General features: G+C 41.1%; 1 protein-coding gene across 1 annotated transcript in view; it reads right to left on the bottom strand.

Annotated features, from left to right (window-relative positions):
• Window positions 1-23,204, bottom strand: part of MED13 (mediator complex subunit 13) — a 130,328-nt gene that overhangs the window by 69,665 nt on the left and 37,459 nt on the right. The window contains exons 4-5 of the mRNA XM_066635020.1: window positions 3,609-3,754; window positions 2,443-2,640 (exon numbers count right to left, since the gene is read on the bottom strand). Of these exons, the coding sequence (XP_066491117.1) occupies window positions 2,443-2,640; window positions 3,609-3,754 (344 nt within the window). The remainder of the gene's footprint in view (window positions 1-2,442; window positions 2,641-3,608; window positions 3,755-23,204) is intronic.

Below are 23,204 nucleotides of genomic sequence, written 5' to 3'. Positions count from 1 at the left end.
CAGACTGCACCTGGGTTTAACTTGGGCCACCTTTTTAAACACAAGTGACCAATTTTTAATGCAAGAAATTCTTTTTAGGCAAAAGAACTTAACTAGAAGGAATGAAGACATTCAATTAGGTAATTTAAAACATAGGACCATATCCTACATTACATGCATATGCAACTTGGGCTTGCTATATTACACAGAAGCAAGACCAGGTTACATGCCTTCCAAGGACCAAACCTAGACTAATCTACCTCCAACATCTACATTTTACGAACATGCATTGCATTTCCATATTACATTTTTGGGTAACATCTCAACTGTACACTTAGACAACAATGTATGAAATGGACCTTAAATATTTTACTTCACTTATAAAAGTTTTAAATTTGGTCTCCAAAGATGAAACAGCAATCATGCTCATTATTAATACCAGTTCAGAACGCTCTCTCACACTCTTTGAGAGAGAGTTCACACTATACTTCTAGTATGGCATGCCCTACTTTCCTTCAGAAGGGGGTGAGCGATGGGGGGAAGAATAGATGTCTAGGACTAAAAGTGGGATGGATGCTGTTTTGCATACCTTCAATGGAAAATGAGCGTCTAGAGAACATGGAAAGTCATCTTCCCCAGGCACTGCTAGGTACCCCTTCAAAATCTTCAGCCACTGAGACACAACTAAAACCACAATGAGCCTGTAGAAACCACTTTAGTGTTAGGCTGAACAGAGCAACTCCTGGAAAGATAGCAATCATGTCTACTGCCACTAGACAAGGCTCTGTCCCTGCTCCTTCCCTTGAAGTCACTATTGATCAGATTTGGTCCCCTACCTCAATGAGCAGCTCCCTTTCCTGTGTTTCCCTTCTTCTCTAAGAAGAGAGAAGATTCACAGTTACAGAAGAAAATTAATTCAGCCTGTTGTACTACTAGGGAAATTTTTCTAGTAATACACATTCATGAACTCCACTATGTGAAATGTTATTATGAATCCCATAAAAGGCAGAATAAAATGTTAAATACTGTTTCTCTGATGGTGAAATCTAACCCCTTTCTTTTCTGACAAGCTCCAGCAACACACAAAAATTAGGTTGTCTTCCTTCTAGTTTCTCTTGTTCATTAGTATGTGTTGTTCAATATGTCTTATTTGCAATCCAAACAACCAGGTGTTGTGCACCTCTAAGCCTCAGATTTTTTTTAACTTCCTGCTTTTTGTTGATTTGCACTGGATCTACTACTTCTATCATTTGCTCATAGTTTTAAGCCTGCCTTTCTTTGAACAGCAAATTTTCTAAATTCTTAACCTCAACATAGTTTCAAATCCACTCATGCTAGTCCATTAGATTGCAACAGGGTCTCAAAACTAAAGGGACGTTATATGCATACATAGCTGTGGCATTTAAGAAAGACACCCAATTTTAACTTGAGCAGCTAGCTATTCCTTCTCAGCAGGCATTAAAAAGGTCCTGAACGAGTGTTGCTATGCCAACATTCTAGTTAAGAAGCATTCAAAAGCAATATATTTTTATTAGGGCTGCAACTGTTACTCAATTGACTAGAACAGTGGTTCCGAACTTACCAGGGTCACGGCACCCCCACAGCCTCTTCTTTCCAGCTCTCCCAGGCACCGCCATCTTGGACTGCATGAAATCTTGCGTAATCCAAGACTGTGGCACCCAAATCTCATGAGATCCAACATAGCAGCATCTGGGATGGCCGGTAGGAGGGGCCACTAAGGACATCCTGTGGAATCCCTGTGGGTGCATTGCAGTAGCCCAGGGCATCATAACACACATTTTGGGAACCTATGGACTAGAGAGATTAAAAAGTTGCTCCTAATTAACCCATTTCTGCCCTACCCACAGGTGTACACATTTGATCCCTGTGGCTTACACGCAATGTTGGGTAGAAATGGCTTAAGTCAGTTAACTGAATAATTTGGATTAATTTAAACTGCATAAACATGTATTAAAATAGTTCTAAAGGAAAAAGTCTTCTTCCTTTTTTTTGCACATGTCTTTATCCATCAGGCCCACTGTAGAAAAGGAAGCCCTTTCTATGTGGTAGAAAAGTGCCATTTCTAAGGTGGTACCCTATTGTCCGCTGCATTTGTAAGTTATTAGTGTTTTAATATATACTAAATCTGTTGCCTTATTAAGGACAGTTCAACTTTTAACATACCCAATTCCAAGCCTCCATCATGATCTGCACAAAGCTTACCCCAATAGAATCATTTTAAAACAAGGTGGCTACTAAATATCCTACACACCAGCTAAGGTAGCTTTCACAAGTGCAGTGAGGAACAGTCTAGGTGATCTGAAGACATGATATGGATTCTCAAACTTTATACACGTCTGTTCATGTCTGAAAGCAACATTAGGCACTGCATAAATTAATAACCTATACACTGGAGCAATTTCACTCGCTTGGAGGAAGAAAACTAAAAAGAAATTTTCATACCGACAAGGACTTCCACCGCAGCAAGAGAGTCATCCTCCCAATCCATCTCTTCTTGTTTTTCCTCCAGTCCTTCTTTCAAGTTGGATGTGATAGGATAAAATTGTTTCCATTCGCCTATCAATTTTTTAGTAGCCGAATCAGACAGCTTGAATGACTGTCCTGTTAGGGTACCATTTAATCCAAATGGACTTAGAATAACTAGAATGATAGGGAAGAGAAATTGTAAATCACACACACACACACACACACACGACTTGTGTCAAACCCAACCAGTAAGTCTGGCAAGTTAGTAAAAACTTGAGTGTATCTGAAATCCATTCTTTTAGAATTTCACCACCAAAGCCAGAACATTTTTCACCCTAGAAGGCTGCAAGCCCTTTTTAAGGTCGGACAAGACAAATATTTAAATAGCAGGTATATTTCAGTGACTGCCTGGCATGCCAACTCCTTCCTTCAGGAGCTATTCAAGGGAAGGAGTTCAGTCACTCCATCTCCTCAGAGAGCCAGACTTAGAAAGGTTCTTCCATTTCTTTTCCCCCCCAACACATTCATTTTTGAAATTCAGAAAGTTTATTCAAACTACGTGTTAGGAATTCCATTTCTGAGATTTTATACAGACAACCCAAATGCCCTACCTTGCCTAGCAGGATAGGCTACACTGTGTTTTACTGAGGTGCAGTAAAAGGAGCTGCTCTCTGCTGACAATTTCAAGACAAGAATTTATGATACCTCATTAAAATTAAAATGAAACTATTGTGTAAGAATCTGGGTGCTCCAACAAGTAACCAGAAATTAACCCATTTGACAAACTCGTCACTAGAGGCAAGAAACATCCTACTATGCAGGAAGGGGAACAGTGTACAAGAACACAGTATGGCACCATCCACTAAAGATCTGCTAAGAGGCTACCTACAGGTCAGAGTGTATTTTTTTTACACTCTGGGAATAGAAAATTTGGTAGGAATAGTAGGAGGGTGGATTCTGAAAGTACAGTAAACTGTTCTATGTTAGGAAAGTCACCTTTCAACAGTTGGCAGCAGCTGAGAAACAGCTGAAAAGATGCTGAACATTTTTTTTTTTTTTAGCCTCCACATAGAAAAAGCAGGCAAAAAATGTTCAGGGATGTTCCAGGAATACAACAGATAAGGATCCACAGAAAAACCTACCTTGAAAAGGGTTGTTGGACTGCTGGGCCAGGGTGAGGTGTTCTTCACTAACAAAGTACACAGGCTGGTGCTGGTTGATTTCCACACTGGTACAAACATTGCTGTCTCCATGCAAGAAGAAGGTAAAGGAGCAGGACAAGTGCTCACTAAGGAAGAAGTGGAGTAAATGAAGATGTTTAGCACATGGAAACACCTCAAGAAAAGTCAAAGTCTTGATTTCCAGGAGGAGAGGGCAGATGTTTGAAAAAAAATTTTAAATTCCCTTTCCACTCAAATGAAAATGCACTTTATTTTTGTACTGCCTTCAAAATATTCAGGAAAAGAGGTGAAATGACATTTTGTAAAAAGGAAAAACTACAACACAAAAGAGAAAGGTTTCTTTAAAATTAATCTATTTGTTTATACTCCATTAACCTCAATGAGCATTTCAGAAAACAGGTCTTCGTCTTTGCCAAGGATTCAGGTACACTTCTGCAATCAAATTGTAAAAGATATAACAATACAGAAACTTAGAGGCATCTAGTCATCCTAAAAAAGAACTCAGCAAAGTAACATTTTCTTAACTGTCCCTAGGTAAACACAAACCTTGAAAATTCAGTCCTTGAGTCAGGTATTTTGAATTTGTTTGCAGTATCTCCTCTATCTCCCAACTCACTCACACCCCAAACTGAAAAACATACTGTAATGTAAATTTGTATCCGGCATCTGACAGAGGGAGACATCCCAACCAGCACTTCTGCCATCAGGAACTCCCTCTACAGACAGAAGCTTCCTTCATAAATACAGAAACCTCCATTTGCAATCAGAGCTCCCAAGAGTTGCATTGTTAGTGGAGATGCCACCAAGACCAATCACTACTTCTGAACATTTTCACTCAATTCCTGTTTTTAAAAAGTACCCTCAAGAAGCAGCAGCCAGTCACAGTGAGTTGGTAAGCATGCCTGCAGAATATGTTTGAAGACGTTTTGTTACATTCGTTTAGCTTTCTTTGAGGTGCCTACCCACAAGTGTTTCAAATGTACAGATACAACAACATACAGTTGCACTCAAGCACTAACCAGTCATTATACCAGTTTAATTATTTCCTAACAAATGTCAGTTCCTCTCCCCCCGCCCGGACTGCCTCCCACCTACAAAAAGGGAATAGCAACTTCTTTAACAGAGCATTTGGGTGCATTCTCAAATACACTTCTCAAAACAATAAAGGGAACACTTAAACAACACAATGTCACTCCAAGTCAATCACACTTCTGTGAAATCAAACTGCCCACCTAGGAAACCACACCGATTGACAATCAAGTTCACATGCTGTTGCACAAATGGAGTAGACAACAGGTGGAAATCATAGGCGAGTAACAAGACACCCCCAATAAAGGAGTGGTTCTGCAGGTGGTGACCACAGACCACTTCGCAGTCCCTATGCTTTCTGGCTGATGTTTGGGTGACCTTTGAATGCTGGCGGTGCTGTCACTCTAGTGGCAGCATGAGGCGGAGTCTGCAACCCACACAAGTGGCTCAGGTAGTGCAGCTCATCCAGGATGGCACATCAATGTGAGCTGTGGCAAGAAGGTTTGCTGTGTCTGTCAGTGTAGTGTCCAGAGCATGGAGGCGCTACCAGGAGACAGGCCAGTACACCAGGAGACGTGGAGGAGGCCTTAGGAGGGCAACAACCCAGCATCAGGACCGCTACCTCCGCCTTTGTGCCAGGAGGAACAGGAGCAGCACTGCCAGAGCCCTGCAAAATGACCTCCAGCAGGCCACAAATGTGCGTATGTCTGCTCAAACAGTCAGAAACAGACTCCATGAGGGTGGTATGAAGGCCCGACGTCCACAGGTGGGGGTTGTGCTGACAGCCCGACACCGTGCAGGACGTTTGGCATTTGCCAGAGAACACCAAGATTGGCAACCTCGCCACTGGCGCCCTATGCTCTTCGCAGATGAAAGCAGGTTCACACTGAGCACATGTGACAGACGTGACAGAGTCTGGAGACGGCAGGGAGAACGTTCTGCTGCCTGCAACATCCTTCAGCATGACCGGTTTGGCAGTGGTTCACTAATGGTGTGGGGTGGCATTTCTCTGGGGGGCCGCACAGCCCTCCATGTGCTCGCCAGAGGTAGCTTAACTGCCATTAGGTACCGAGATGAGATCCTCAGACCCCTTGTGAGACCATATGCTGGCGCGGTTGGCCCTGGGTTCCTCCTAATGCAGGACACTGCTAGACCTCATGTGGCTGGAGTGTGTCAGCAGTTCCTGCAAGATGAAGGCATTGATGCTATGGACTGGCCCGCCTGTTCCCCAGACCTGAATCCAATTGAACACATCTGGGACATCATGTCTTGCTCCATCCACCAGCGCCACGTTGCACCACAGACTGTCCAGGAGTTGGCAGATGCTTTAGTCCAGGTCTGGGAGGTGATCCCTCCGGAGACTATCCGAGACCTCATCAGGAGCATGCCCAGGCATTGTAGGGAGGTCATACAGGCACGTGGAGGCCACACACACTACTGAGCCTCATTTTGACTTGCTTTATGGACATTACATCGAAGTTGGAACAGCCTGTAGTGTGTTTTTCCACTTCAATTTTGAGTATGACACCAAACCCAGACCTCTATGGGTTGATAAATGTGATTTCCATTGATGATTGTTGTGTGATTTTGTTGTCAGCACATTCAACTATGTCAGGAACAAAGTATTTAATAGGAATGTTTCGTTCATTCAGATCTTGGATGTGTTGTTTAAGTGTTCCCTTTATTGTTTTGAGCAGTGTAGTAAGCAGAATGCTCCAGAAACAAATACAGATATGCCCCCTTATTCTTCCGTTCTGGAAGCCCTCCAGGGCTTCCCTTGGCCTCCTTCTGTTTTATAATACATTAAAAATGTCACTTTGGGTTTCTCAATGAAACTGGAAGTTCAATTATTTTACCTACAGTGCTCATGTCCTCAGCTTCTGCTGGGCTCAAAAGTCCCCACCCCACCCCAAGGGGCCATGCTGGGGAGGCCCAGACCTAATCCGTGGATATGGGATCCATGGATATGGGTGCGTCCCGTATACACGAGAATTAGGGGAAATTGAAAAAATTCAAAGACTTTTTTGCTGCAGAACACAGGAGTGACATTGCTTTAATAAAAATACAATAAAACCAGATATTTACTCATATTCACAGTCATGAGAAATATATAGCAAAAGAGTTGAGGTACTGAATTTTTAAAAGGGAGTGCATTTACAGGTCAAGGGCCTCTGCTAACAAGAGTGTCCCATGAAAATGCAGATATAAAAAAAGATTTCCTTTTTGCTGTATCCCACGACCCCTTTAGATACCTTGTTGCAGAAAAGAATTTCAAGCACTGCTACTACAAAGGCAGACATTCCTAGGTACCTCTAAATTAATGTTCAATGTTCTATTAAACCAGAAATTTTTAAATGGTATTCCCATGCCCCCTCAACAAAACAGCTTAATGAATGATACAGACGCTATACTTATATTAATGCACAGAAGAAGAAAAATCAAAGCTTAATGGGAGAGCTGAAACACTTTCACCCACCACACCAGCTCAGACCCTGGAGGTATTGCTCAACAATGTTAGCAGCCAATCACAGGAAGCTTGAAACTGCAGTCTTTGATTCTCTCTCTTCCCCCCCCCTAACAACCAACCACTTGTTCATTATTCTAGTACAAGTACATAGGTGGGTAGCACTTTTAAGTGGAAAGTTATGACTAGTATGTAAGCACTGAGATTCAACACCAACTATGTTTTTGTAATCACAGCACAATTAGGTAAGGAACCTAATTTCTGTTTCATTACAATGCCTATTTGACCCAAATTTTAAAAAAACTGATCTCAATCCCATAAGAATAGCATAAAGCCAACATTCTTGCCAAGACAGAGTAATAAGAGATTAGATGCCAATCCTGCAAAGAGGAATAAAGCTACCCAACTAGCAATTTAGACTTTTAAACATCACATAAACCTAAACACTAGACCAGCTCAGTTTCCTCTCACAAGCTGTAGTATCCATATTAGTGGTTCTCACACATTTAGCACTGGGACCCACTTTTTAGAATGAGAATCTGTCAGGACCCACTGGAAGTGATGACCGGAAGTGACATCATCAAGCAGGAACATTTTTAACAACCTTAGGCTGCTATCCTACCCACACTTACCCAGGAACAAGTCCCATTGACTATCATTGTTAAAAGAATATACATAGTAGCTTGTTAAAAGTACAGGTCTGTAACATTTCCCCAAATGCAGTCACATGCCATGGTAGTATCAAGTCTAATATATTAAAAATAAAATACTGAAATAAATGGGGACCCACCTGAAATTGGCTTCGAACTAGTGGGTCCCAACCCACAGTTTGCGAAACACTGATCTATACAATACTGTCAAGTACTGGACACCCGCCCCACCTTTCATAAATTTATTTATTTATGAAATAAATTTCAAAAGAAAAAAATGTCCCATGCACCAAGAAAAGCAGAGAAATAACTGCACAATTTTGTCCTTATAATAGGGCAGTCTGTCCTGGATCTTCTAGTACAGTACTAGCTTCAAAACACTTTCAGTACTCATTTTCCACTGGGTATGTGTCAATTTTATGCAGCTGCGCATAAATAACTTGAGAGTTTAGTCCAAAGAATCAAAAATAAAACTGAGCAGATTAATAAGCACCACCTCTAATTCCTTTTTGTGTAAAACAGAAACCAGCCAGAATTCAAAGTCACTATGAAAGCTATTGTCAGTGAAATGCACTAGCTCTAACAATTAAGACAGTTTCTTATGTCTTACAAACTTGGATAAGGTGAAAGAGAAGTGTTCTCAGAACAAGAAGAGGTTTGGAGAAATACTATATAATCACTCCTTCCCCCCCTCACAAAAAAAAAAAAGCACTTTTGAGTTACAGGGCAAGCAGCCACAGGAGGTAATGTGAAACTAAAACAAACGTATGTCAGCACTTAACTGATGACAACTTTCTTTACATTATTAAAAGAATCAGCCCTAATATATTTACCAATAATTTCTGTAACTAATGGCCCAATCTTCTCCAACTTTCTAGCACTGATACAGCTGCAATGCAGCCCCAAGATAAAGAAACAAATGTTACCTTGAGGAGTCCGCAGATGTGATTTATAATGCATTGCTAGAAACCGAACAATCTTTTTGGTTACCCACTTCAGTCCAAACTACTTCCCCAAAACCCAACACGCAGTTCTTTCTCTCAGATACAGAGATATATTTGATACAGAGATATATTTTAAACAAGACATCCAAGAACAGACAGTTGAATAACTTTCACCAGCTCAAGTCTTTTATTCCCAAAGCTTTAATATTAACAACCATTGGCAAAATCCTTCTCCATTCATTTAAGTATTCTCAAGAAATATTCCTCAATTTCTTAAAAAATAAAGACAGACAGACACACAGACACACATACACTTGACCTCCAAAATCTAGGTTCCTGCAGACAAACACCAAAATAAAAACAAAGTTTAAGGCCCTCTTCTCCTATTAGAACATTAAAAAAAACTTAAGCTACTGTAGCATAAAGTAAGCATACTTTTGACAGAGAAAGCAATGCCAATTTGCTATTGCATTTCATTTTTATGTATATTTTATTGAAGTAACTTCTATATCAAAGAGAAAAAGGAAAAGAGAATCTAAATAAGAGAAATGTTACTTATTGTGAATGTAACAGATGTAAACAAAAGATGTATCTTGTAACTAAATGAGTCCAAAAGGATGCATGCTTTGATTATGGCCTAGTTATCACAGGTTTCCCATTGACAAAAAGAAAAGAAAGAATACCACTTAAACTATACAAAGTTGGTTTTCACAAGATCTTTGCCTAGCTTTATCTGGTGCACTAGTTTCTTTTTTCCATGTACACCATACTAAATGCACTGGTTGGCAGATGGTGAACCTAAAATCTTCTCAATGTAATTTCCATTTCAGTATCAATGGAAAGTTGTCCTGTTAAAAGTTTTGTGAAGAAACTGTTTCATTTAGCCACAAAAAACACTCAAAGTCATTCTAAGATCTGGATTCTTTGACCTGTAATTCTATTTCACAATAGGCCTAAATGCAGTATCTGGGTATGACCTCTCCAAACACACATATGTATAATAAAGTCTAGCAAAGGTGTCAAACTCTGCAACAATGCACTATTGATAATTTATAAACGTAATAGAGTTTAAGATGAAGGAATCAGTGATGTTACTTAAAATACTGATACCTTGCCTTCCTGTCCCACCACTGGGATGCCCAAGGAAGATAGTAATTAAAACATTTTTAAAAGAACCACCAAGTAAACAGACAATCTCATATGAGATGTCTTAACATTCTCCCCCAACAGAGTTAATACATAATTCCCTTCAAAGCTCATTAACACAGTCTTCAGAGAGTATAGCAAATATTGCTGCAGGTGAGGGCAACATAAAGAATCAATACACCACCCCAGCTAATTTCACCTCAACTGCGCTTGAAAGGTGACACAAGTTTCCAACAGAAACAAGAGTATTTCTATTGTTCTTGTCCTTTACAAAAGTATTCCATTTTCAAATTCTCACTAAAAATCAGGATGTTCTGAAATATGGATATACCAAATTTTAAGTAGTATGAAAATGCTCCAATAGTCATTTGTTTGTGAGCATTAAGAACCAAAGATGTAGGAGACAAGACAGACTGGGGTGCAGGGAGCTAGGGAGCTAATGCTGCCATCACCCCCTCCATCTCCCATTTAAATGCCTAGAGAGTCGTTACTCCAATCTGGTGCAGCGATCCTGGGGTGCTGAGGGGGAAGGGAGCCTTGCCATTTCTCCTGCATAAAAACATTTGTTGCAGTCAAGGCTTCACCTTGGTAATTACAGAGTTTGATTGAAGAGTGCATCAAGCAACTTGAAGACTGTGAGAGAACAGAAAAGTGCAAAAATACCCTGAGCTTTCAGGAATGGTGATATAAAAATGTGAGATATACTATAAATAAATATAGCCTTGAAGAGAAATAGATGAAGCTAATAGATTATTGTCAGGGTTCCCCTCCTCCCACAAGTCCCCAACTAACCCAGGGAGGAGGCTTCTGGGCCAGAGGATCAGGGAGGAAGCCGGTGGAACATGGGGCCACCTCTCCATAAGCTGCCTGGGCACTACTGTGGGCAGCAAGGCACAGCAGAGAAACACTGCATGCCGAACCCCCCGCTTCGCCCCCCGCCTTGGAGGAGGGAGGGGGGGAGACAGGATGCAGGCCATTAGGCTGCTAGGCAGCCGCCCCTCCCCCACCTTGGGGGGGAAGGGGAGCACTCCCTCGCCCAACCAGCCGGGGCCTGCCTTGCTGGGCAGGGCACCTGGCTGTGACATCAGGAGCCCACAGCTGAACCTCCCCAAGCCATCTGCAGAGCTACAGGACTCAGGTGGACAGGGCCAGCCCATCCCCCAAAGGCAGAGACCAGAGCAGAGGCAGCAGCCTTCCCAGCCCTCTCAGGAACAACCCTGGCAGCTCCAGGTGAGAGGAGGTGCGAGAGAAACAGAGAGAGGAAGGGGAGGAGTTGTGGTAATCCCAGGGGAGGGCAGTCCCAGAGACAGGCCCTTTTTGTACCATCCCTGTGAGGGAAGGGGAGGGGCCTGCCCTACATAAACCTGGAGGCCAGGGATGACAAGGCAGTTGGAAGTCAGAAGAGCAGGCAGAAGGATCTGCTGCTAGCAGCCCCTGCTCCTGACTGGCAAATGCTGCCAACCCAAAGAGGGGGAACCGGGTGACACAACCCCCCTTCTTCTGGTGAACTGTTCTGAGGCCTCCACAAGGGTGTCCCCCTCTGAAAGGCCAGGGGGGCCCACCCCTCCCCCCACAGGGAGTCCTCACAATTATTATTACTAACAGTATTTACATAGCACTTTTAAACCAAAGTTTCACAAAGAGGTTTACAGTCAAAATCTATAAAGGTGCAAATATACGCACAGGTGGGAAAAGTCTCAGAAATCAGAGTTTAGCCATTAATCACAAGCTTTGTAAGTTGTTAGTTTCAATCACTAGCCTTTCCAGGTAAGGCTGGGAAAGATCCCGACGCCTGGAATTCTGAAGAGCTGCGGTCAGTGCAGGCAATATGATCTAGATGGAAATTGACTCAGTAGAAGGCAGCTTCCTATGTTGCCATTTACAAATATTCCAACAAAGATTTTTCAATCAAAGAAATTCAAAGGTTTGAATTTCACTAATTTGAATTTTACTAATAAACCACGTTGCATGCGGTTCAACTGAATTCTTCCTTCTAATGAAAATTTAACTACTTTTCACATTGGAAGAAAAGACAATTATGCTACAGATACAATGAATGCAACGCATTTATATTTAATAAATAAAACTAATACAAGTATGCTAAAACAGATTTAAATCTCTTCAGGGCACCAGAAAATTTCTCAAATAAAGAAACAAAACACAACCCTTGGTTCCTGGTTGTGTTTTTATCACTGAGCAGCTACATACAGCTTTATCCACACATGCTGTGGGGCAAAGGAATCACTTCTAGAATGGCCTGGGCACTTTAGCATGGGAGAAGAGGAAGAGTTCCTTACGGTTTTTCTGGATTCCAGAAATGTTTTCCCTGAAAAACTTCCTATTTTACTTTTCCTCCAGAAGAGGGTGCCAATTATTGAGTACTTCCATTTTAAACCACACACACCTGGAAACTCTTCCCATCATATCCTCCAATCTCAAATTGTCTTAATGCTTTTTAAGTTTTTGCATAATAGTCTTTTCAGTTTGAAAATCCCTCAATGGTGATTCAATCTGAACTGAAATGCTGCTTTTTAACCTAGAAAAGTTATTGATTGAAAAAAACAAGTTCCCTTGCCAGTTCCCCAACTGCTCCCATGCAATGGTTCTCCAATTCTGGGTTCCCTGGGAGTTCTGTGCATAAATTTTCATTGCTGAATCTACAGTTCCCCTTTAAAGTGCCTTTCAATTTACAATATTTCAAACAAAGTAGTTTTCTGCTTCTTTAGACTTCTAAAAGAGGATGACACACTTTTTTGTGGTTGTAAAATATAAGACAGCACTGTTAACCCAAAAATAATTTACTTAACTTGCTTTTTTTAAATCTGGCAGAGGCAGTCTGAAAGGTTTAAAAACCCTCCTAGAATCTAAACAGATTTGTTTCCATTTTCTTAATTATGCTCACTCTGCAGCTGGAATGAATCCTGCACTCGTTTGTGCATGATCAAGAAATGTGGCACAGAAAGTACTTCACACTGATAAAATGCCTTGTGTCCCAATGTCACTTTTTTGGTTAACTGCCATTCTTTATAATGGCACTTGCAGATTACATTAAGGAACACTGGTCCTGTGACTTTGTCAAGCGAAAAATTATTTGAGATGAAAGGATTCTTCTACGAATTTATTAAATTTTGAGTAAACTTATAGTCATGCCTCGAGGTTCTGTTCCCATGCATTCCAGACCTCTGAGCACTACCGGGGCTGTGCTATGGTCATATCCAGAGGGTGTTCTGAGGCTTGGGGAGACCATGGCTTGGAGAGACCCAGGTCACAGAAGGTCTTCTAAAGCCTCTGGAAAACCTTAGAAAGCCCCTTTTTTCCCTTAAAAAAACAGAAGTGCTTTTCTAAGGCCTTCCAGACCCGGAACACCCTCTAGACATGACAGGAACACGCCTCCTGTCAAATTCAGAGGGTACAGGTTGAGCAGGTCAGGAGACGTGCACTGAGTCAAATTCGCAGATGCAAAATCCACGGATGACAAGATTCAACCTCTATGTCTTCACGTTCTTAAACTTTTTCAAAGGAGGAACATCCAGCCCAATTATAACAAAAAAATGAGTTTTAAAATATACCTTCCTCTTAAGATTAACCAAGAAAAGGGAATGCCCTGACTGATTACTGAAAATATATACATCTAAAATATTCTTTAAAATGAACAGTAACCATAATAAAATATCATCTAGGACATTCCATTTCTTAATCAAGGTGATTATCATAGCAAATAGTAATAATCTTGCATGTTCACACTAACTGAGCATCCGCTTACAAGGGCTGAGGTTTGCCTGGACTCACCTACACCTATGAGTTTGTCCTGATTATTTAATCCTGTTTACTGCAGTTGACTCATGTATGATAATCTCTGTTGCCAAGTCATCCACATCAATTTGGCTTTGACCAGCCTTTGTGATTCGAAACTCATCAACTGAAGTCAACAGATTCATGTATGGTATCTCCCAGCTCTATTTGCCCATTAAAGCTCATGCCACATTAAGAGACTCGTGACACTCTGAAGACCAATTCTTTGCTGGTTTCACTTCCTAAGGTTGCCTTGAAGAAGGAACATTCAGTCTGGTCATTGTAATATCACATTCCTAGCCTAATGACTGTTTTATTACCCAGAACGCATGTGCTCAAAGAACTAAATCCAGGTGGTGAAAAGATCCATCAAGCCTGGGCCCAATGTATCCAGCTCTTAATTGATGCCGCAGTTCAATTCCAAATTATATTATTTCAGAAGTCAAAGGACTACAGATGTGTTCATATTTGAGGTCTTGCATTGAGGAGAAAAGGAAACTCATAAGGGAAGGTCTTTTATGCCAAAACTCTCTCAATATTATACACAAGTCTCAAAGACTGATTTATTAAGAGCAAAAGACTAGTTCAGTGATTCTCGCAACTTTTAGACCAGGACCCACTTTGCAGAATGACAATCTGTCTGGGATCCACCGGAAGTGATGTCATCAACCTGAAAGTGACATCAAGCAGGAAGTGACATCACTGTTCTCACCTAGTAGTTCATAAACTGCAAATGACAAGAGAAAATAATCCAGCTCAGAAGCTTGTTGAAATTCTCACCACACCCCCATTGCTACCAAGCATCCCACCTGTTCAATGTATTAAAGTGGGAGTATCTCATGTTGTTTTATTAGCTTTTATTGGGTTATTTCTCAGCCATTTTCCAATAGCAAAGTATAAGGAGAAAAAGCCTTTTTAAACCTTGACACATATTTAAACCTACGTATTTAAACATCCCCCACTTCAGGGATCTGCTGAGGTTTAAGTGGCTGGAGGGGGGTAGGAAGGGCAGGGTTTGGGCTGGATGGAAGTGGGGGGAGAAGGGGGCTGGATCACAGGGCAGAGCTTGAACTGGAAGGAAATGGGGGAAGAGAAAGCAGAACAAAAAAACATGCCCCCCATTTGCAGGGAGAGGTTGCAGCCCACCTCAAGATAATCCAGCAACGCTCCCTGAACACACTCAGCAGCCACACTCACTCCTGTGCAAGCCGCTCTTTTGCTCCTGGGAGGAGCTTTGAGTGCACATAGGCAAGCTGGGGCAAACGCAGTTCTAGCTTCAAAGATGGCTGCCTGCCCTGTTTGCCAGCTTCCAAGATGGCGTCACACATACAGAGCATGCTTAGGCAAACGCAGTTCCAGCTTCCAAGATGGCACCAGCTGCCTAATTTGCCAGTATCCAAGATGGTGGTCGACATCTTTCTGAGACACACTTGACCTCAGGTCGCGACCCACCACGTGGGTCATAACCCACGGTTTGAGAAACCCTGGACTAGTTGATAAACTAGTTGATAATCTAAAAAATAGAGAGTGAGATTAAAGCTACAGATCAGTGGTATTCAAACTGGGGCATCACGACGCTCCAGCCTGAGGGTCCTGGTTTTCTTCCCCCTTAAGGGGCAGGGGCAGCCAGGAGGCAGGGAGGAGGCAGTGGTGCAGTGCACCCTCCAGTCCCTGCAGCAGCCATCCCTGGGTGCAGGGAGCCAGGAACAAGCGCCTGCAGGGCTCCCCAGGTCAGGGAAAGTGAGAGTAGAGAGATCGCACTCTGCCTCCGCCAAACCAGAAGCAGAGCATGATCTCTCCACTCTCACTTCCCCTGACCTGGAGAGCCCTGCAGAGACTAGTGCAGGGTTCCCCACACCCAGGGACGGCTGCTGCAGGGACTGCAGGGTGCACCCCAGTCCCTGCAGCCCCATCCAAAGGGAAAGTAGAGCGATCGCGCTCCGCTTCCAGTTTAGCAGAGGCAAGGCACGATCGCCCCACTCTCACTTTCCCTGACCTGGGGAGCTCTGTTGAAGGTCGCACAGGGCTCCCCACACCCCCGGGAGGCTGCAAGAGGCTTGGGCAAGTGTACCCAAGCCCCTGCAGCCCCCTGAGCGGTGCTATCTTGGGGATATCCTGACCCACAGTCTGAGAAACACTGCTGTAATTGATAGAACCCCTAAAGGCAAGGATAAGTAATGGGGACTGCTCTGTATTACAGCGAGGCAGTATCTGATATAGATCCTGTTCTGACTTTTGTTTTGTATATATTATGGAACCAATAGCAGCTACAATTATACATGTTCATAATACTATGGGCATCGATTCAGAAACAGTAATATGCAGGATTACATTATCTGCAGACAAATGGTGGACTAGCAACTAAGAATCACCCTGTTGATTTGTTCAGAAACATCTGACAATAAACAGCTATGGAATGACTTTGAGATCAAGTGTCCAGATTTGAAAGGAATTTTTCCCCCCTTTCAATATGATGATAGAACAAGAAAATGAATTTGAAGAGTGGTTTCTATAGTATCCCTTAGAAAATTACTCACATTATGTGAGAATCAAGCTACAGGCTTCCATAAACAATATGCTAGGAAAACACATTTCTCTGACTGGAGGAGTTAAAATCAATTTAGATCTGTGGCAAAGGCCAGATTTTCCATGAAAAAGACTCCAAGTGAAAAAATGAATGTGCCCCCTGCCCTCCCTGAAAGCCCTCAACTGCTTTTCATTTTTCTTTTTTAAAATGATCAATACTACAGTTGGCAAAACATTATATAATACATAAAATTAAAGAATCAAAAATTTCACTAAAATGTTACAGGAAGAAAAAATATATGGGAAATTGAGTTTATTAGAAGGCAGCAAGACTGGTAGTGTTACTGGAACTTCAAGACACTTAAAGAACAATTTTAGATTTTTACAGACATCAACATTCTTTGCCATTTTGAATATATCATGGGAACTAACAAAACAAAGCATCTCATTACTAGATGCTTTCTTTGAAGGTGTGGGGAATTTTAACAGCAATATTTTAAACTAAGTATTTGAATGAGAAAAGTATAAATCTGAATAAGTTACCTTCTAGGACATTCTTGTGGGACATGTATGTGCACACACCAAAGTCAGTAGCAGAAAAGTGGTCACACTCCATTGTTAACATTTAAGTACAATATTGACAATTCTAAATCAATTACAAAGGCAGGATAATGTTAACAAATCTCTAACGAAGTCTGAATTGCTATGCTACCATTAAAGGTTCAAAAGGACTCCTAAAGGGAATTATACACTTCTAAAAGCAATTCTTTGGAATCTCTACCATAGATTCTTAAAAGAAACGTGGACATGATTTTGACAAAATAAATGAAAATGGTTGTTAAAGAACATTCCATATTACATCAAATATGTGAGAAGTATTTTCGAAAGTATTTTAGGGATGGTATTTGATATCCTCAAGGCTGAACAACATTTCTAACTGTAATTTTGGATATGTGGAAGTGTTATAACTTTATTACTGGTAGGAATGTTCTACTGTCAAATCTACTTGGGAAGAAGTTCTACATAAAGAAACTTACACAATATAACAACTTGGGATCCTCTGGCTGTGTTACTTTGTGCTGCAACAAGGAGAATATTGAATTTTTTAATCAAACATTTTTCAAACTTGAGACTGCAAGAAAATGGAAAATGCTGGTTACACCACCAAAAATAAGGATGTTGTGGATGTTTTGAAAGCTGTCTAACAAAATGAATTAATTTGGTTAGGGTAAGAGGTGGGGGAAAACTGAATAATTTTAAATGGAAACTGCTTTTTTATTGATTTCTGAGCTAGCAAGAACAATCTTTGAAATGTTTGTATTGCTATAACTTTGAAAATCAATGTTTCTGTAACAAGTTAGTGAAATAATCAATTCAAAAGAAAAAGTACTGTAGATTTCTAGCACCCCAATGAAATAATCTCTGCTCTTATGAGCAGATAAATCTTAGTTTAGCCATGCCATTATGATCTGAACTTACAGTATTTACATTCAGTAGATCAGTGTTTCTCAAACTGTGGGTCAGGACCCACTAGGTGGGTCATGCCAATTTCAGGTGGGTCCCCATTCATTTCAATATTTTATTTTTAATATATTAGACTTGCTGCTACCATGGTAATGTGACTGCATTTGGGAAAATGTTACAGACCTGTACTTTTAACAAGCTACTACGTATATTAGCTAATAACCCCTGCTAATTGGGTAAGAGGCACTTTTTCAAGTGGGTGCTCCTTTTTTTAGCAGGGAGAGAGTAACTGGCCCACCTCACCCCAGCAGTGTCTGTTCTAATGGCTGTCTGCTGGTATTCTTTTGCATCTTTTTTAGATTGAGAGCCCTTTTGGGACAGGGAGACATTTAGTTATTTGATTTTTCTCTGTAAACCGCTTTGTGAACTTTTAGTTGAAAAGCGGTATATAAATACTGTTAATAATAATAATAATAATATATTCTTTTAACAATGATGGTCAATGGGACTTACTCCTGGGTAAGTGTGGGTAGGATTGCAGCCTAGGATTGTTAAAAATGTTCCTGCTTGATGATGTCACTTCCGGTCATTACATCAGTTCTGGTGGGTCCTGACAGATTCTCATTCTAAAAAGCGGGTCCCGGTGCTAAATGTGTGAGAACCACTGCAGTAGATTAAACATATGCTTTGGAAAAAAACCATTTTGCAGATAACTGTTCTCTGCTTGTGCTATTAATTGGGTTACGATTTATTCAAATGCTCATTACCCAGCTTGAATTGACTTAACTAGCTTAATTTGACAGTCTACAGTCAACAGCCTCTTCCTAGGATTAATATATACAATTTTAAGGATTTACTAAGGCTCTTGAGAAGCACAGTGAAATCTCTTGAAGTATCAGTTTATCAACTATAGGGTACCAAGAGAAACATTCATTCACTTAGAGAAGTTTCAATTGTACTCCTTGTGAAAATTCCAGATGCAACTCTTTCTCTCCTTTTCTACTTGAACTTCCCTAGTTCTATATCATTATTGTTAAGGGAGATTCCAATAGCAGGTTTTCTTATCTTGCAGCTTCCTACAGTTACCATTTGAAAGTAAGCCTTCCATATGAATTGCATATCATGTGACACATTCAGCTCTCTTCCTTTTCTCTTATCGCCTCACAGTAAGGTTCAAAAATTTGTTTAGCCAAGTGCAAGGGTGCACAGTACGCTGGCCAGGACCAGATTCCTCAGCAATTCCTTGTCACCCCTCTGCTTGCTGTTGCACTGAGATCAGTACACACACTACAGATATATAAAAGGGTGTAGAGTATGTTCAGATATTTGCTGAAATAAGCTGTAATTTTCACCTGAATCCAAAAGGAACCAAAGCTGCCTAAGACAAATGTTATCAGGCATGAAAAGAAAATTTTACTCTTCAGCTGTAATTTGCAACTTGAAAACATATCATATGTTTCCCTTCTCTGTTTCCAACAGAGTTGTTTTACTCAAGACCACCACTACAAAATGGGACTATATGGCATGACAGGTTATGCCTCCCACCAACTGAGAGTCCTCAATACCAAGAGACAAGCAGAAGCCTTGCGCTAAAAATATAAGGAATAGCACAGCCTAGCAATATATGTGTGTCTTCTATCTCCTTTGTTGTTTAAGATACTGAGACAAAGTAAGAAGCAGTGAAAGGGCAGGACCTCAGACATTTCATCTTACAAAACACTGCCATATTAAGAATAGGGTTCTCCCATCTAACAAAGAAGTAAGCATGCAACAACTTGTCTTCCAAGCAACTTCTCTTGTCCATTCACAGACCTTCTACTTCAGCCCTTGCAAGCATTACATAGAAGGATCTCAAAGACTATCCATGTCAGCCCCATCCCAACCCCACAAACAAGAAAGAACAGGGATAGACCTCTCCTGTAATTGCTACTCAACTGCATCAGTCTCCTCTCATATTCATCCCTCACTAAGGTTTGCAGAGATAACAGTAGCATACCAAAGAGTTGTTTCACAAGCCTCAGCTATGGGCCTCCCTCAAAGAAGCAATCCTGGAGCAACACAATGGCTACAGCAGGTAATAAAGGATGAAGAGAACAATTTCTTCAGCTTTGTTCTTCATAGACTGGTTTGAATGTGGGTTTTTTTCAGTCTCTCTTTCATGCTGGTATTATGTACGTGTTCTATTTATGTGCAATTTGGTGTTTTGTTTTTTTACAGGTGATACTTTTCTGGGTCGCGTTATAAATATCAATTCACATTTTACAAGTTACCTTGACCACACTTATTTTAGGAAACTTAAACTTCATTCTCCAGAAAAGCATTATTTGAATTTAAACAATTACCAAAAAAATAACAGCACATTATTATTAACAGTATTTATATACTGCTTTTCAATGAAAAATTCACAAAGCAGTTTACAGAGAAAAATCAAATAACTAATGGCTTCCTGTCCCAAAAGTGCTTACAATCTAAAAAGATGCAAAAGGACACCAGCAGACAGCGACGAGAAAAGACACTGCTGGGGGAGGGCCAGTTACTATCCCCCCCCCAATAAAAGCAGAGCACCCACTTGAAAAAGTGCCTCTTACCCAGTTAGCAGGATCATTGGACATGATACTGGAGACATAGTCATATTCCACAATTTATCCAGCTCCACAATGGAGCACTGCCAAGTAATATCCCAAAATGTACCACAACACTGTTCATTAGATCATCATCTTCTTAGGCATTTCCTCCCATAGCAAAGCCCTTACTAGGGGAGAAAATTTAGAAGCCAAATGCCACCAATTATAAAGTCACTTCTAATGAAATGCAACAATTATATCCTATCAGTGGTTCCCAAACTGTGAGCTGTGGCTCCCCAGGGAGCAACTGAAACCAGCCAGGGGAGCTGTGGAATCCTTGTGAAAAACCTGCCAGCCTATGCAATATATTGGATTTAACATTAATGGGGAACTGTGGTTCATGGACCAGTGGGTCAAAGGAGTTGCCAGTCAAAAAAGTTTGGGAACCACTGTATTATATAAATGGCAAAATATGTCACATATGTCACTCTTTCAGTAGCCCTTTTAATTTTGCTGTTGTTGGCAACCTTCAGTCTCGGAAGGCTACAGTATCGCGCTCTGAAAAGTGGTTCTGGTACCGTGTGAAGTGTGGCTGAAAAGGCCAATTCAGGAGTGACAATCCCTTCCACACTGGGAGCCTTTTAATATTACTATGAGATAGGTATTATCCCTATATTGTTGCAATTTGATTTTGTTTGTAAACTACTTTGTGAACTTTTTTGTTGGAAAATAGTACTGTATATAAATACTGTTAATAACAACAATAACAATAATAATGTAGAATTGGGGGAGTGGGAGTGCTGAGAAAGTTGCTTACCCAGAGTAAAATGGGTGGATGGGAGAAGCAAGATTTGGACCAGGAACTCTGATCTACAGTGGACACTCTTAATCACTGGAGAATCTCACCAGAAAACATTTAGAGCTGCGGGTGTCTGACATTACTGTTGAGTGGTCATCTCAATTGGAGAAGGGGGAGGCTGAAAAAACAAAGGTCTTCTCTTCTGCGTTCTCAGAAGTAAACCAGTGCCAGCTGCTGGCTATAAGCTACAAAAAATTTGTGCTTTTGTCTGCAGATATACTGCAGTTCTCAAAAGCTTATGCTGAAATAGACTGGTTTGTCTTTATGGTGTTACAAGACTCAATTTTTGCTGCAACAAACTAGCACAGCTACCCCTCTAAAAGTTACATACAAATCTGATAAAAATTCTTCCTCAAAGTAGAACTTCTCATTAAGCACATGCACAGTTTAAAGTTATTGTACTTCTGTATGGCAAAGTGAGGAATGAAAACCCTTTCCTTTGGAACTGTTAGTACAACAAAGCCCAGGGGGAAGAAAACACCAGACCATCATAAGCACTTGCACATTCTCAGGCTTTCTAGACAAATCCACAACCACTGCATAGTGTGATCAGACAGACAAGGGAAAACATCTTTCTGATGTAAAGTGCTAAATTTGTCTTAGTGGTCTCTGTAGCAACCCAATATTCCAAAGAGACAATCATGTGATCAATGCTCTCAGCTCCTGCTGTTTATCCTGCACTGTCCTACTTACAGTAGCTTTCAATTCCAGCTGTCTACAGCAAAAAGGAAAATCATCACCTGGTCTCCAGCTGGTATGTGATGCCATTTCAGTCTGATCAGGTGTTTTTGTTTTTTTAATCTTGATATTGCTGGATTAAAGACAGCAAGGAATGAGAAATTGCAATGTCCGAAAAAATGAGTCCACAATGTGAATTAACTAGAACGCCCAAACTAAACTAACAAGACATCAAAATACAGCGTGAACAATCTTCTCATTAAGTGATCAAAACCCTCATACAAAACACAATCCTTTGTACAAGAGAATCACAGAAATCAATGACATTAACAAGCAAGTGTGTTTAAAAGGCTGCAAATCACACAGATTTAAATTGGTTTAAACATACAGAATTCCAATGACTTCAGCTTGAATTCAAAAGTACTTTTGACTTGACTGCTCGAATTTCCTTCAAACTGAGCTAACTGCATCTAGCCCACAAAATTTAAAGCATATCTACAGCACTGCAAATTCAGCTTTCACATTCAGGAACAAGTCATGTTGCATGCACACACACGCCCTATGCTGACTCCTCCACTGCAGCTGCCATTTCAAGTTTGAACAGATGAAACATAACATGACCTTAAGAAGGGCTCTATAGATATCCACACACACACACACACACACACACACAGAGACAGAGAGAGAGAGAGAGAGAGAGGGAATATCGTAGTTTGAAATTTACCACATTCATAAAAATAAGCAACTTATACATGGGGGAAGATACGATTTGTGGCCCCATCCAGGTATATTACAATGTAGCCCATGTTGATCATTCAATTTCAAAGTAATTCCTGGTCACCGAAACTCATACTGTGCATTTTGGTAGTTTTTTTTTTTACTGTACTTTGTGAGACACCTTTTATCTTGAATCTTCAGCAATGATGGGGTATATTTTTAAATAAATATTTTGCATACTATGAACACATCAATAGATCAGTGTTTCTCAAAGAGTGTTCCCAGGAGCGCTGGAACTCCCCAAGCACACCATATGTGGCTGCCATCTTCCCCCACCCCAGTTTGTGCCGAGTGCTCTTGGGTTTCCCAGGACTCTGCGATTGCTCTGGTGGGGCACCCTGATACTCCCTTGAGGAATGTAAAAGGCTCCAGAAGCTTAAAGGACTGCTGTAATAGATATCCCTAAATGTTCTGGGACACATCCTACTAAGTCAATGGTTTAGAGCAGGGGTGCTCAAACCCCGGCCCGGGGGCCACTTGCGGCCCTTGGGGACTTCCAATCTGGCCCCCAGGGAGCCCCCAGTCTCCAATGAGCATCTGGCCCTCCGGAGATTTCCTGGAGCCCATGCTGGCCTGACGCAACGGCTCTCAGCTTGAGGGTGACTGTTCAACCTCTTGTGTGAACTGTGGGATGAGGGCTCCCTCCACTACTTGCTGATTCACC

The sequence above is a fragment of the Tiliqua scincoides genome, chromosome 8 (assembly GCF_035046505.1).
Source record: "Tiliqua scincoides isolate rTilSci1 chromosome 8, rTilSci1.hap2, whole genome shotgun sequence".
NCBI lineage: Eukaryota > Metazoa > Chordata > Lepidosauria > Squamata > Scincidae > Tiliqua > Tiliqua scincoides.
Note: the sequence above shows the minus strand (reverse complement) of the source record. Positions and strands in the feature narration are given on the sequence as shown.